The sequence below is a fragment of the Gobio gobio genome (assembly GCF_949357685.1).
Source record: "Gobio gobio genome assembly, chromosome: 14".
Lineage (NCBI taxonomy): Eukaryota > Metazoa > Chordata > Actinopteri > Cypriniformes > Gobionidae > Gobio > Gobio gobio.
This window is the reverse complement of record NC_137107.1, coordinates 30,264,310-30,278,571: the sequence shown is the minus strand read 5'-3', so window position 1 is coordinate 30,278,571 and position 14,262 is coordinate 30,264,310. Positions and strand designations below refer to the sequence as shown.

The following is a 14,262-nucleotide window of genomic DNA, read 5'->3' as shown; positions in this document are numbered from 1 at the left end:
CGTTACTAAATTGGTTCTTAAACTGTGGGAAATGAGACAAACAGAGCCACAGTTAAAAGTTTTCAGGGTAATTTACATGCAAATGGCTTAATTATAGTAGACTGCACATGCTGAGATGGAAGAACGTATTTTAATATTCAAAAATATATATACACTTCAGATGAAAGAGCATTTAAATACAAGAACATCTGATTGTGTGATAATAACATTTATTGTGTTACACGTCAATATCCAGATTGCTCTTATGCACAAAATATTACTGCATAGCATGCTGTGAGTGACTATAAAACATCAATGTGTTTTCTGTACAAATCAATAATGGGTGCAAATCTGTGAGCATTTTAACTGAATATGTTCACAGTTAAGAACTTGCGCAAGGACCTTCATGCAGAAGTTCAAACTCCAGCTGGCTGCACTTCATGGCGGCCATGAAGCACAGATTCATGCTCCGTGTGCTTTGCGTTCTCACAATTTTCAGGCAGTACATTTGCTTCCCTTCCTTTGAACAATCTCTGGGCATTTTGCACTGGCATGTATTTGACACTATGAAGAAAAAACATTGAAAAAGTGCTGAATTATTTCAATTGAATATAAATCAAAAAAGGATATATTACATAAGGGTTTGTGATAAAAATCTGCACCTGAGCAGGTCTCCCACTCGTAACAGATGTCTGAACCGCAGGGCTCCTGCACTGAGCTCTGCTTGGATACACTGGCCCTGAATTTGGCCCAGTCCAGACTGCTTGCGTCAGTTTTGCACGGTCCATTATTCATAAAGTATAATTTGTCTCCATGACAACGGTCAGAATAAAAAGCACAGCGGGACATCATAATGGCAGTCTCGGTGTCTGCGTTGAGAACGCACACGTCTGCTCTATAATTTCTGCAGGAGACACAAATACATGGCACTTAATGGTCAAATTTCCCAACAGACCACAGCACAGATATATATATATACAAATAATTACTGTGCAAAACTTGAGCATTTGTCCTCGGAAGTAGGAAAGTCGTAGTTCCAAAACAGTAGTAATATATTGTTTATTAAAGAGCACCTATCATGGAATTTTGAAATGTACCTTTCATGTAGTGTGTAACATAGATCTAAGTGAACAAAAACATCCTGTGATAGCTTGAAATATGACAGTGCACCGTATATATAGTTATTTTCTTTCAAAAGTAAGAGTCGACTCGGAGTCATTTTTAAGAATCGTTAGAAGACCGAAGCTTTTTCTCTGACTAGATGACGTCAACTTGTCAAGTTATTTGAATACGATACGCCCACTTATTGCGCTCCAAGACGCCAGTGAAAACTAGAAAACATCATGGCGACGAGACGCTGTGTTCAGAAGTGCCACTCAAAAGCAAACTTCTTTCATCTGCCCAAGGATGAGCATTTGAAGACTAAGTGGCTTGAAGACAAACCATACATCGTCGCGATTGTGTGTTTATTAGTCGTCAAATGTATGTTTCGCGATCTCAGGAAGCTTTTATTATGGACTTCTATTATGGCACATGGTTCTTCTTCGTCTGTCTGTACCATACATGGACTACATGTGCACAGAGCGCCCTCCGGCTGCCAGTATGAATTGAAAACAACACATAAGAGACTCAATCGCTCATGATTAGGCTATAACTGCCCATTTTGAGGAAGTATTGAATAAAAAAATACTCCTCCGTTTAGAAATTTGACACAGACATATGAGAATCTATCAATATGTCTCCTCATCTGCACACTTTTGAACTAAAAGCCCTGAGGGATGTTGATTTGTCGCGAGTCTTCGTGAGGAGAATAGAGGAGTTTTTTTTATGAATGAGATCAGCTGAGGCTCATATTACAATCAAACAGTACCGACGCGGTTTTCATATTCATAACTCCTGACACATATTAACAAATTACTGTCACTATAAGACTTTGATGGGCGTTCCGTTTCCGAAAATATCTGCACAGACTAAACCAATCACAACTGACTGGGTCATCGGACCAATCACCGCAGATTAGCGTCACGTAAAGGCGGGGTTTTGAAAAGTGAATCACTAAAGGAATCATTTGAGAAGCGCTGTCAAAACAGGTAAAAATAAATGCATATTATAAGAAAACTAAAGTCTTTTTTGTCATTGCATGCATGCAAAACTGTTGTTGGGGACTTCTAAAACAATATTTGGAACATTTTAAATGCCATGATAGGTGCTCTTTAACACTTCTGTTTGCCTGTCTCAATAAACTCAGTGGTGCACATAGTACTATACAACATCTATTTGTGGACATGATACACACACACGCTTTTTTGTTTTTATGTCCATCTTATTTTCCGACATGTGTACTGGAATGCGGTCAACTCGGGTGTGACGTCATTCGACATTCCTCGTCTGAGGTAAATAGAACCGTCACAAATAGGGACATGCTCATACCTGCATCTCTCTTTGGACATGCAGATGCATTTAGTCCCATCGTGCATCTCTCCAAGTTTACAGCTGCTGTCTGGTACAAAGGGTTTATCTGTGGAAAAATGTTTTATTGATTTAACCATGTTTGCATTAAAGGGTCAGTTCACCCAAAAATGAAAATTCTGTGAAATCCATGAAATCTGAGAGCTCTCTGACCCCTCCATAGACAGCAATGTAATAACCACTTTCAAGGCCCAGAAAGGTAGGAAAGACACCGTTAAAATAGTCCATGTGACTCCAGTGGTTCAACCTTAAAGGGATAGTTCACCCAAAAATGAAAATTCTGTCATCATTTACTCAAGTTGTTCCAAACATGTATGAGTTTCTTTGTTCTGCTGAACACAAAATACGATATTTTGAAGAATGTTTGTAACCAGGCAGATAGAGCAAGCATTGACTACCATAGTAGGGGAAAAATACTATGGTAGTCAATGGTTGCTCTATCTGCTTGGTGAGTAATTAATGACAGAATTTTCATTTTTGGGTGGACTTAACACTTTAAAGGAGCTAAAGTTGTTAACATCAATGAATGTCACTTTATACTCAATGAAATAAGATTTGTGAATCAAAAGCATATTTATTCTGTGAAAGTACCAATCTTGCAGTGTATGTCCCGTGGAATGTTTGGCTCCCAGACAAGACTCTTCCCACACGAGTAAGACTGACGCCCTGAGGGACTCATGCCACTTTCTGAGCAGGCCAGCATGATGTCATTCCCTACGTTATACTCCACTTTGTCTGGGTATATCTTTATGCCATCAGGCACAGTGGGTTTGGTGCAAACGTTTTCTGGAATGACAGGAAAACATATGGAGTGAAAACTGTAAGGGACAAAATGAGCTTTCAGATCATAAATTGTGTCGTTCTGATATTATAACAGCATGCCTTACTAATGCACCGTCCTTTGGGTGTCTCCCAAGTGCCATCCTGCAAACAATGAATGAGCTGGTATCCGTCCAGCTTAAAACCAGTGAAGCAAACAAACTCCTCGTGATCTCCATAATCGTACTGACGTTTGTTGATCTGGAATTAAAAGGAAAGAGTTGGACGTTAGTGGACGGAAGCAGGAATAAAGAGCAACAGGAGAAGATGCGATGTTAAAGTTTCTGCTCTTGTGTCCCCTCACTCTCAGGTGGCTGTTGGCAGGTGCACGGGGTTTTGGACAGCCAGAAACTCCGGGGGGCAGCTGGCCCTCACGGGACCCTTCAGTCACAAAGTCATCATCATTAATACACACGTTTTGCCTGTGAAAGACAAACAAGAACAGTGTCTCACGTGTCACATTTATTAACCGTGTATATATGAAAATGTATTCATGCAGAAATTGTTTCATCAATACGTTTTTTTTTTTAAAAGCATTCATATTCATACGTTCACTAAACAAATTTTAACGCAACTGAAACTACATATATGCAATAAACACAGTTAAGCCATATATTAATTAATAGTAATTTAATAGGGATAGTTTACTTGCACACGTCATCTCAAACCTGTATGACTTTCTTCTGCGGAACACAAAATAAGATGTTTTGAAGAATGTTGGTAACCAAACAGATTTGGGTCCCATTGACTTCCATTGTATGTTTAAAAAAATATATGCATCGTGTGTGTGTGTGTGTGTGTGTGTGTGTGTGTGCGTGCGTGCGTGCGTGCGTGCGTGCGTGCGTGCGTGCGTGCGTGTGTTTCACAGAAGCAAGAAAGTCATACAGGTTTGCAAAAAACAAAGGGGTTAGTAAATAATGACAGAATTAAAATTTTGGGGTGGACTATCCTTTTAACACTTTTTTATGCATTATTAGAAATTATTAGCTTATGTGCTCCTGTCAGGTTAAATGTGTTATAACTCCATGAGGAATAACTTTTGATCTGAGTGTCGGATTATGGTGAGTTTGGTCTCTTTTTAATCGCGAGAATCTGCTGTAAATAAAGATGTGCCATGTATAACGATCGAAGCATGTTTCATGAAGTTACAAGTGTAGATGCCACTTTAGAGCTAAAACTGTTTATTTAGATCCGAGTGACTGATTATGGTGATTTTGGTCTCTGTAAATAAGGATGTGCCATTTTCAACGATCGGATCATGTTTTATGAAGTTACAAGTGTAAAAGCAACTTTAGAGCTAGCTTATTAAGCGTCTGTGCTCCTGTCAGGTTATAATGTGTTATCAATCTATCTGGGAATATTTTACAATCTGAGTGACGGATTATGGTGACATTGGTCTTTTTTTAATCGTGAAAGTCTGCAATTTTCCACATTTCATGAAGTTACAAGTGAATGCCGCATCAGTATATTATTTAGAACTCGCTCAAGTTTAGTCAAAGCCCAAAATTAGGCTTGTTGTGTTCTACTCCGAGAGACCTTTAAAATGACATATGACAAATGACTATCTGAGCTGTATGATGTGTTTGACACATTGCTGTACATAATAATCCACTATAATAATTTATCTGCGCACATAAATACCCGAATTGTATGAAATTGTTTGTGAATGTATGCCAATGACAGCATTCTGACCCCACAGATACCTCTTCTATAGTCTATCGACTTACTTACTCCTGGAAAATAGAGATGGTACACTCCTCCACCTGATTCTCAGGGCCTTGACAGGGTCTGCCGCCCCGCTGGGGTACAGGGTTGTTACAGGTACGTGAACGATGCTTCTTCAAGGTGGCGTCACACGTACTCCAAGAGCTCCAGCAGCTCCAGCGCCCATCAACTTCGTCTGTGAGATGTAGAGATATATGTGAGATATATACACACACACACACACACACACATATATATATATATATATATATATTGGTTTTTTTTTTGTTCGAATGAATGTGAACCTGCAGTGTAGTCTGGAGCTCGTTTCTCACAGTTTGGCCCATAGGTCCCGGTCTGGCAAATACAAATGCACTCTGTTCCAGAAAGAGCTGGCCGGGCATTGTTTGGGCAGGGGGCACATTTGCAAGAGTCAAATTCAGTCTGGTACTCCATCAGCGCCTTATGAAGATGCCGTCTCTTTGTCACAGCACAAGGGAAGCCCCGCGCCAAATTCACTAAAGGCAAAAGCTAGACAAGACATTGAAAAATCCACATTAATCTGCTGTTCCTGTTTTCAGTTAATTTGCAATTCTTTTGAATAAATGTTTTTGGTTACACTTTATTTTAATGTGTCATTGTTACAGTCTAATTATATAATATGATATAGTATAGGGTTTGGATAGGATTAGGGTTTAGGGTTAGTTGCATGTAATTATGCATAATTTACTAATTGTAACATATGTAACAAGGACACTGTAACATAATGTGTTACCAAGTTTTTTTTATATATACCCCAGAATATTTGACAAGTTAATCTATGACCATTTTCAAATGACATAAATGTTTGTTCCTTCTCTTAACCTCAAAATCTATAACAGCTGGATTGTCTATCGTAGATTTGATCCAGTTCTGATATGTAGTGCTGTCTGGCGGTACTCCCCTCTTCTCCCAGGCCAGAGCTGCTGAGAATTCAGCTCTACCTCCTTGCACAGATGAGAAACACTTCTCTGATGCTTTTACAATTGACCCTGGAGTAGACAACATCATTTCAAATTGAGTTTATATAACTTGAAACATAAACCTTTTGTGATTTAATAGTACACTTGTGTATGTATTACCTTCATATTCGGTTTTTAATGTATTTGTCCCACAGGAGGAACTATGTGATTTACTAGTATAGATTATAAGACTCCAGGAGCGATCCTGTTTAAAGCAACTGCTCATTTCTGCTTCTGTCAATCCTGGAATTGTAAAGATACCACTGATTTGAGAGCACAATTGCAATGTATTTTAGAAACGAGAGATACATTTACGTGAGCTCCACATGACCACGGTCTCTACTGTTGTACCAATGTTCTTACAATCAGATGATAATATCTGCTTACCGTAGGTTTTCAGTTCTTCTCGGTCATATTGGAAAAGGAGGTCATACTTTCCCCCTAATGTCCCAGAGCTGAAATAATGTGTTCCAAACCGCTGGAAGATCTGTCTATAAAGGGCATAGTTGTATTCCAGTGGTAGACTGTTTAGAAACTGAAGGAAAGGGTCTGATAAGTAGAGGTCATAGGATTTCATTCTGAATGTTGATGTGGCAATAACCTGATGCACCCTGATAAACTCAGAGTCCTGCATAAAAATAACGAAAAGAGATCTTTGTGAACAAAGTGTTCCATTTAGATATAAATACTGTTAGGGATAGAAATAAAATGAATAAAGACCTTTTGTTGAGATGCTTTCACTGTCTCTTTAAAAAAAAGATGTGATTCTTTGGCCAAGTTGACTTTTTGGGGTTGGCTTTCTTTCACTTGAATATCTTCAAGATTATCTACCTGGAATAAAATCAAATAATATTAAAATGTGTTTGGTTAAAACAATAAATTGCTCCTCATATTATGAGTCATTTGATATTTTAGTGATACACCAAAATTATTCAAGTCAATAACTATTGTTTTGCCCAATAATGGATATATAACATTTCTGAAATGTAATATGTACAGTATACTACATGATAATGTAGTGAAAGCTGAATAATTGTGCCATTGAATTGTGCATCCCTATGTTCTTTGAATATATATATATATATATATATATATATATATATATATATATATATATATATATATATATATATATTCCATCTAACAAGTAAAGTACTACAAGCAGAAACGGACATGAATTTTTTCCCACCTTGATTTCATATCTCTCAATGTTTGCAGGGATTCGGTAGTATTTATTCTTCAGTCTTTGTAGAGAGCATTCACCCCCCATGAATGAGTTGTCCAGAACAGCACCTCTCATCTGCTCTGCCGCAGTATCAAATCTAATTTTAAACATAACCTTTATCAGTTTTAAGACTCTCAATCTCAGATTTGCAGATTTGTTTTTCTGACATGGAAAGCTTACCATGTCCATGACGGTTTTTTGCTTTCCAATCTCAGAAAGCAAATGCTCTTTATTTGTAACTCACCCATAACCAACCAGGTCTGCTCCAGGAATGAAAGCATATCTCCGTTCACTTGCACACACTTTTTTGATTTGCCCACAGTCTCTCTCGTCAGAGTCGTCCCCACAGTCGTTCTGATTGTTGCACTGCAGAGTAGCATTTATACATCTTCCTTTGGAGGCAATAAAGCAAGTTGGTGATCATGCATTTGTTAGAGCAAGCATTTAAAGACTGTACATTTTTGCTAGATTATAACATCAATAGACCATGTATCATTAAGCCTAATATGATGTGTTGTTGTGAAGAAGATGATGAAGATAACTACCACTGTTACAGGTGAACTTCTCTTTACAGTTGACAGGCTCAATCCTACATTCCGTGGAGGGATGACAGGGTCTTTCCTCTGAAAGCGATTGACTACAATCTTCCCCACCAAACTGAGCCGGCCTTAAAACAGACCTGATTCTGAACTAAATCAAACACAATATGCACATAATTACTACAGCAGTAGACTATATTTGAGAAATATTACACTAGAAAGAATATTGTTGTTCTTGGCTGTAGAACAAGGATGCAGACAGTCCCAGCCATGCTGAAATTCTGAATAAACGATATGGTTGTGCATGAGATATTGCTTTTATTCAGTTAATATTCAGTAACATGCATTTTAGATACAATAATGTCATTTAATTTCAAACATTTAATTGAACACATTTTTAACAAATCGATTGAATCAATGACTGGGAAATATTAGGGTAACGTTAGAATAACGTTAGGGTTATATTTCCATTAAGAAGACAAACCTTAAAAAAGAATGTTCTGGGAAACCGAAATCCAACTTTCCTGTAATGTTAGTATAATGTTCTGGGAACGTTAGAATAATGTTAGGGGAACGTTAGAATAACTTTAAAGGAACATTCTGGGAATGTTAGAATAAAGTAAGAGCAACATTAGGGTAGTGTTAAAGTAATGTTAGGGGAACGTCAGAATAACATTCTACAAACCAAAAACTAACATTCTATTTCCATTAAGAAAACTTTCCTGGCTAACCAAAAACAAACCTTTAAAAAGAGAAATCGAAATCCAACGTTCCGGTAATGTTAGTATAACGTTCTGGGAATGTTAGGGGAACGTTAGAATGATGTTAGGGGAACGTTAGAATAACTTTAAAGGAACATTCTGGGAATGTTAGAATAACGTAAGAGCAACATTAGGGTAGTGTTAAAGTAATGTTAGGGGAACGTCAGAATAACGTTCTACAAACCAAAAACTAACATTCTATTTTCATTAAGAAAACTTTCCTGGCTAACCAAAAATAAACCTTAAAAAATAGTTTTCTGGGAACCAAAAATTGTTAGCTGTTTTAATTACGAGAAGAAGATTACAAGAACATTGATATAAATTATTTAAAGAAAATAATAATGTGCATGGATAAATCATTTACAATAAATTCACCAATATTCCATAAAAATAACGAGTTTCAATTATGATTTCATTGTGACTTTTATAATCATTCTAATTCTATGAAAATATGTAAGTCCACACCACAACTATGATGATAATGGCACAGCAATTTTTTTTCCAAGTGATGAATGATAAAGAAAAAAAAAATCCAACATCAGAATCCACATACAAATCAGAATCCACTTACAGATTTTTTGCCACATGGCGAGCATTCTGACCAGGGTCCATACTCAGTGAGCTGGCAGTGTATAGAACAGGCCTCAACATTACACGCTCTAGTCTCGTATGTCTGACACAGCTGGAAACAATTGTTTTTGTTCCAGTGCTCATCGTAGCGCACGGCCCTGCAACAACAAATACACAGTCCACATATTACCATAATAAACTTTAATAAACGCTATCAGAAATGTCATGTTATGTTACCTTGAACGTGCTTGAGTTCCAGAGTCACAGGTTTTGGTGCAATAGGACCATGAACTCCATGGGTAGTGGTCACAGAAACATCCTGTAATGGGGGTAATTGATGCCAGGCTGCAGAGTATGACAAGGGGAATGGAAGTACGATCCATAGAGAAGAAGGCCTGTCAGAACTTGATAGCTTAAGGGAAGGTAGAAGGCAAGTATAGGTTATACAGCCAATGACATTACACATGCACAACTGATTTGTTTATTTCCATATACCTATTGATTGCACAGTGTATATTATGCACATAATCTAATCTTTTAGTTAATGAACACAAATTAGGTTAATATGTAGTTATCTTTCATTTATATTAGCAGATATCAGAGGGTTTAAAGTATGGAATACTATGTGGACCAGAGTTGTACCAAACCTAAAATTAACCTGACAAATATGGATTAAAAACTGATTTAAAATAAATCCCAAGATCTCACCACAGACAGTTTCTTGAGAAGAGTTGCAGAAACCTAATAATAGCTTATTGGGTAATACTCACATCAATTTCAGACTCCTCCAAAAGGCATGCAAGCACACTATCACAGCTAATTGTATTATCTGTATGTCCGCGATATGAGAAACATCAAAATCAGCAAGACAGAGACACAATCCACTGCTCTAAAAAATAGTGACTCTTATGACCTGGATGAATAGTCTTTTTAGAATTTGTCCCTCCCCCTTCGCTTCCAGTAAACTTCAGCAGCTGCAGACATTTGGCTTCAGCTTTAGATCATGGGAATGTGGACAGGGAGTACATGGATAGCATGTTATTACAAGGGAAAGTTAATGCCTTTCTCCATGAGGTTGTTTTTTGTACTTTATCTTATTTGTTTTCCTAATTTCTTTGGTCTTTTAAGAATAACCATCACTAAAGGTTTCATTTTAAAGCCAAAAAACCTGGATGTGAACTACTTTAGACTACAATAAAACAAACAATTACATATAAAAAACTTTATTATCATTATAAAATGATGTATAGATTAAATGAGCGGCATACTTTATAGACACCTGACATGAGGAGCAAAAAATCATGCTGCAAACTCTCATTAAACTGGGATGTATTCACACAAACCTGATGTATTTAATGGATAAACAAATAAAAAATAAATCATTAAGATCAATTACAATAAATACGTTTTATTTACAATTCTTTGTATTATGTACATTGTGAATTTTATTGTGTTATATTTGTTTCAAGCTTAGAATGAAATAGCAATGGCTTTAGTGCAGAGCGCTCTTGTGCCCTTACAATGATTGATATAGTTATTTACATTGTCCCTTTATGGAAGACTAAATTAAAAGCATTGCACAGTGGCTAAATTTATATAAAAAGAAGAAAAAAAGAAGATGAAAAACAGCAATCCTATAACTAAACGTGCCCTTTCACTGACATCAAACTCTACGACTATGATAAAAGCAAATCAGAGACAGATGTTATTATTTTACTTCATTCACTTGCTTTTTTTATACAATCATATGGTTTCACAGCACATGACAAAGAATGAGCCTCTCGGTAACTAAAAATTGACAATTGATTTAGCTTAAGAACTCAACAGGCAGGGTTTTGAGTCGAGGGAATTCTGTCCTCCAACAAGTGATTAAGTAGTTTTGACACTGTCCAGGGACAAGTTACATTAGCGAAACCGTTCCAGAGACACGAAGGAGACGAGTGAAGCGCTAATCGATCAATGATCCGAAAAGAAGACTTGAGAGTATTGAAGGATCAGCCAGACACAAGGCAACAAAGCCCGGAGAATCGCCTCTTCCTCTGCCTCACAAGTGGATAAGGAGTCAGATTTAGCAGACTGCTGTCATCTACGCACATAAAAACGGAGCATTAAATAAATACATACATCAATACAGAAGGTATAAAGAATCCATTAATACTGGAATAAATCTGTTTGAGACTCACCTTGATTTTTCAGAGGCAAAGGCATTGTCTCCCTGAGTTTGCTTAGAAGGTTTCTCATTTCTCGCATATCACTGGAAGACATTTCACAACACATTAACTATCTGAGATCACAGTCAAATGGATATTTAGTACAGTATTTAAATACCTCATTTAGGCTTTAACACCATTTTACCCCATCAATACCCCAAATTGGTTGACAGGCATTTTATACAGACTACTATTTGAAAGTTTGGGGTCACCAAATTATTCCTGGGATGGCAAAGCTGAAATGAAAAGCTAAATATGCTGACTTGGTGTTGCACAAGAAAAAAATTATTCTTATTTTCAGTATTTTAAAACAACGTGCCACTTAATATTTTGGTGAAACCTGTGATACATTTTCAGGGTCCTTTTTAATGAATAGAAAGTTCAGAACAGCATTTTTTTTTTTATTAGAAATATTTTGTAACATTATTAACGCCTTTACTCTCATTTTTTTTATCCATTTAATGCATCCTTGATGAATAAAAAGTAAAAAAAAAAGACCTTACTGACCCAAAACATATGAATGGTGTATTTATTAAAAAACGCTTCACATTTAAATTAAACATTTAGTAAAAATTTTTTTTTAAATATATCATTTTTACACCTTTAATTAATAATAAATCAGTAGCTTTAAATTATAAACATACTTTTTTGTGTGTGTATTTTAATACATATTGGGATTATAGCTCATTCCAAAGGTTTACAGTCTTGTACTTTTGCCCTTTTCTCAGATTTTTGCTTATAAAAATCAAAGTTTATCATGCTGTGAATTATCTCAGAGATGGTTGATTTGTTTCATTGCTTAGAATTGGTTGAAATCCCAATGAGAAAATGAATAGGAACCAACACTGCTGAAAAGGTGGAAGATGTCATTCTTAATCCATTCGTTCGGTTTTTCGTACCTCTCTATGTTCTCAATGTCTGCGCACACGACCCAAGATTCCTGTGGAAAATCTACAGGTGACGATGAACGATCTTCCAGCATCGGCACATCAGAGCTTTCGTCTACCCTGCAGTCCATGTTTAGTTCAGGACACACATCATTTCCTAAAGCGAGTGAAACAAAACAGTGCAAGACAGTTACACTTTGTTTTGCTTATTGAAAAACCAAATGAATTCTCAAAGAAGCTGTTTCATGTATTTATTGTGCCATCCCCGCCACCTTCAGACTGACAGTAGTATTTCGTCATGCAGTATATTAGCTTTATGTACTCATGTCTGCTTATGTAAAGAATCTGCTGTCCTCTGCTGGCTGTCATTGACACAACACCTTTCCTATGGAGCTGCAGAACACCCAACAGACACATAGACTTGAGCATCTCTGTAATGTACATCTCCAGGCAGCACTGAAGCTGGATGAACAATCTGCATATTTCTGGGTGGATTTCACCATCCTCTGGCCTAAGACAAGAATAGAGAGAAAAACAGAATCCATAGCAGCTGAGCTTTACGACATCCTACAGCCACATCTTCAAAAGTACATGGATATTCAAACATAAATGCTTACCCAAAGATTGCAACAAGGTTTTGGTAGGCGGCCTGGGCTACGGCACATCCTTTGATGCGAGTCTTGTGCATCTGTGCCCTTAAAGAAGGACAGTCGACTGTATTCTCCCCTATTGAGATGACCTGCTCACGATGGAGGGCCACAAGAGTGTTGAACTCCTGAACGGTCTAAAAATGTAGACAAATCATGCTCAGTCTATTTTTAGAAAGTGAATGTATTCCTGGAAAACCCTGATTAAGCTGTCAGCTGTGTTTTTGGAACACGGTAGCTGCTTGGTTGATAGACCATCTTGGACCAGCACCAAACCACCAGCTTGTCAACCTGGCATTTGGAACATGGTAGCTGGTTGATCATTCTTGACTAGCGAGAAACCAGCCATGTTCCAAAACACTAGCAGCTTAAATCCTACTGGATTTTCCTGCTGGGTAAACACGAATTTAGCTGCCTTTATGCCACATAGCAACACATGGGATTGTGGGGAGGAATTTCTAAACAATGGTGCAATATGAAAACACAAATGGCGAGTGATAAACATAATAAAACCAAACATATTATCAATTCACAAACAATTATTCATGTTTCAATCCATCACATACCGTACAGGCTTTTAGTAAAGTATGGGCTGTACAGACTGCAATTATCCGTAAATTCTGGTAAATCTAAACCTGTTAACTTGCATATAATAATTAATAATTTAATGTGTAGACAACAATAAAGCCTTTAAAAAAAAAAAAAAAAAAAAAAAGCACCCGCAGAAGTGGCAGCGGTTGTTCTACAGTAGGCTCACCGTTCTACAGTCATCCATCGCCCGCTGTGCTCTCCGCGTGCTCTCGGTGCTCTCCCGGCGCTCCGGATCCCTCATCGAAGACTTGCTGATTTGAAAAATGTTGGCTGCGGATCTGGGGCGGTTCTTTCGCCCGTTCGGTGCAGAACACATGCATACGCATCCACGAATAAAACCACCTCACTGAGAAAATGTCATTAATCAGTATGTCCTCGTTTCGAGGGTGAGGTCGATACTTGGATGAGGGTTGTTGTGTCTCTGCCGTCGACGATTAGAGTGATGTGACAAAGCCGAGCGAGCGTCCACGACGCTTCCTCTGCATCTCCGCACCAACAGGCGAGTCACCTTCACCTTTGTCGAGGGCCGAGCGCCGCTATAACTCCACAGCCGCGGGCTTCGATCCTGGATAGAGTTCGTCGAAAAAGCACAGTTGCTTATAGGTTATGAGGAAACGGTATTATTCACAAATGTAGTATTTGTAAGCGCCGTCTCAAGCATACAGAATCATTACTGTTATCAAAAAACTACTGTCCATTAAAAAACACTCTGAAACTAGAACGATAATATTTTGGTTAAAAAAATCTTTCAAGACAAAGTTCTTATGCTGTTGCAAAAAAGAAAAAGAAAAAACTTAAAATGTTAATGTATAAAAACACTATGTGTTGTCACACAAAAACTTTCCTGCAACATTCTAAGA

The 14,262-nt window shown here is 37.4% G+C and overlaps 2 protein-coding genes across 2 annotated transcripts; both read right to left on the bottom strand.

Moving 5' to 3' along the window:
- Window positions 1–111: 111 nt before the first annotated feature.
- On the bottom strand, window positions 112–9,982 carry LOC307137840 (complement component C6-like). Its single transcript, XM_079835812.1, has 18 exons — window positions 9,838–9,982; window positions 9,305–9,479; window positions 9,069–9,225; window positions 7,743–7,887; window positions 7,442–7,589; window positions 7,162–7,294; window positions 6,693–6,803; window positions 6,360–6,600; window positions 6,093–6,215; window positions 5,836–6,002; window positions 5,277–5,502; window positions 4,999–5,167; window positions 3,572–3,689; window positions 3,336–3,468; window positions 3,040–3,234; window positions 2,410–2,497; window positions 642–883; window positions 112–543 (listed from the first exon to the last, which is right to left on the bottom strand). The coding sequence occupies exons 2-18, from the start codon at window positions 9,448–9,450 to the stop codon at window positions 362–364; spliced, it is 2,724 nt and encodes a 907-aa protein (XP_079691938.1). The 5' UTR covers window positions 9,451–9,479; window positions 9,838–9,982; the 3' UTR covers window positions 112–361.
- A 427-nt stretch (window positions 9,983–10,409) lies between these two features.
- On the bottom strand, window positions 10,410–14,024 carry rgs7bpb (regulator of G protein signaling 7 binding protein b). The gene is made up of 6 exons (XM_079834436.1): window positions 13,569–14,024; window positions 12,782–12,948; window positions 12,545–12,675; window positions 12,177–12,321; window positions 11,251–11,321; window positions 10,410–11,153 (listed from the first exon to the last, which is right to left on the bottom strand). Exons 1-6 carry the CDS (start codon window positions 13,716–13,718, stop codon window positions 11,062–11,064), a joined length of 756 nt encoding a protein of 251 aa, XP_079690562.1. The 5' UTR covers window positions 13,719–14,024; the 3' UTR covers window positions 10,410–11,061.
- Between the last annotated feature and the right edge of the window lie 238 nt (window positions 14,025–14,262).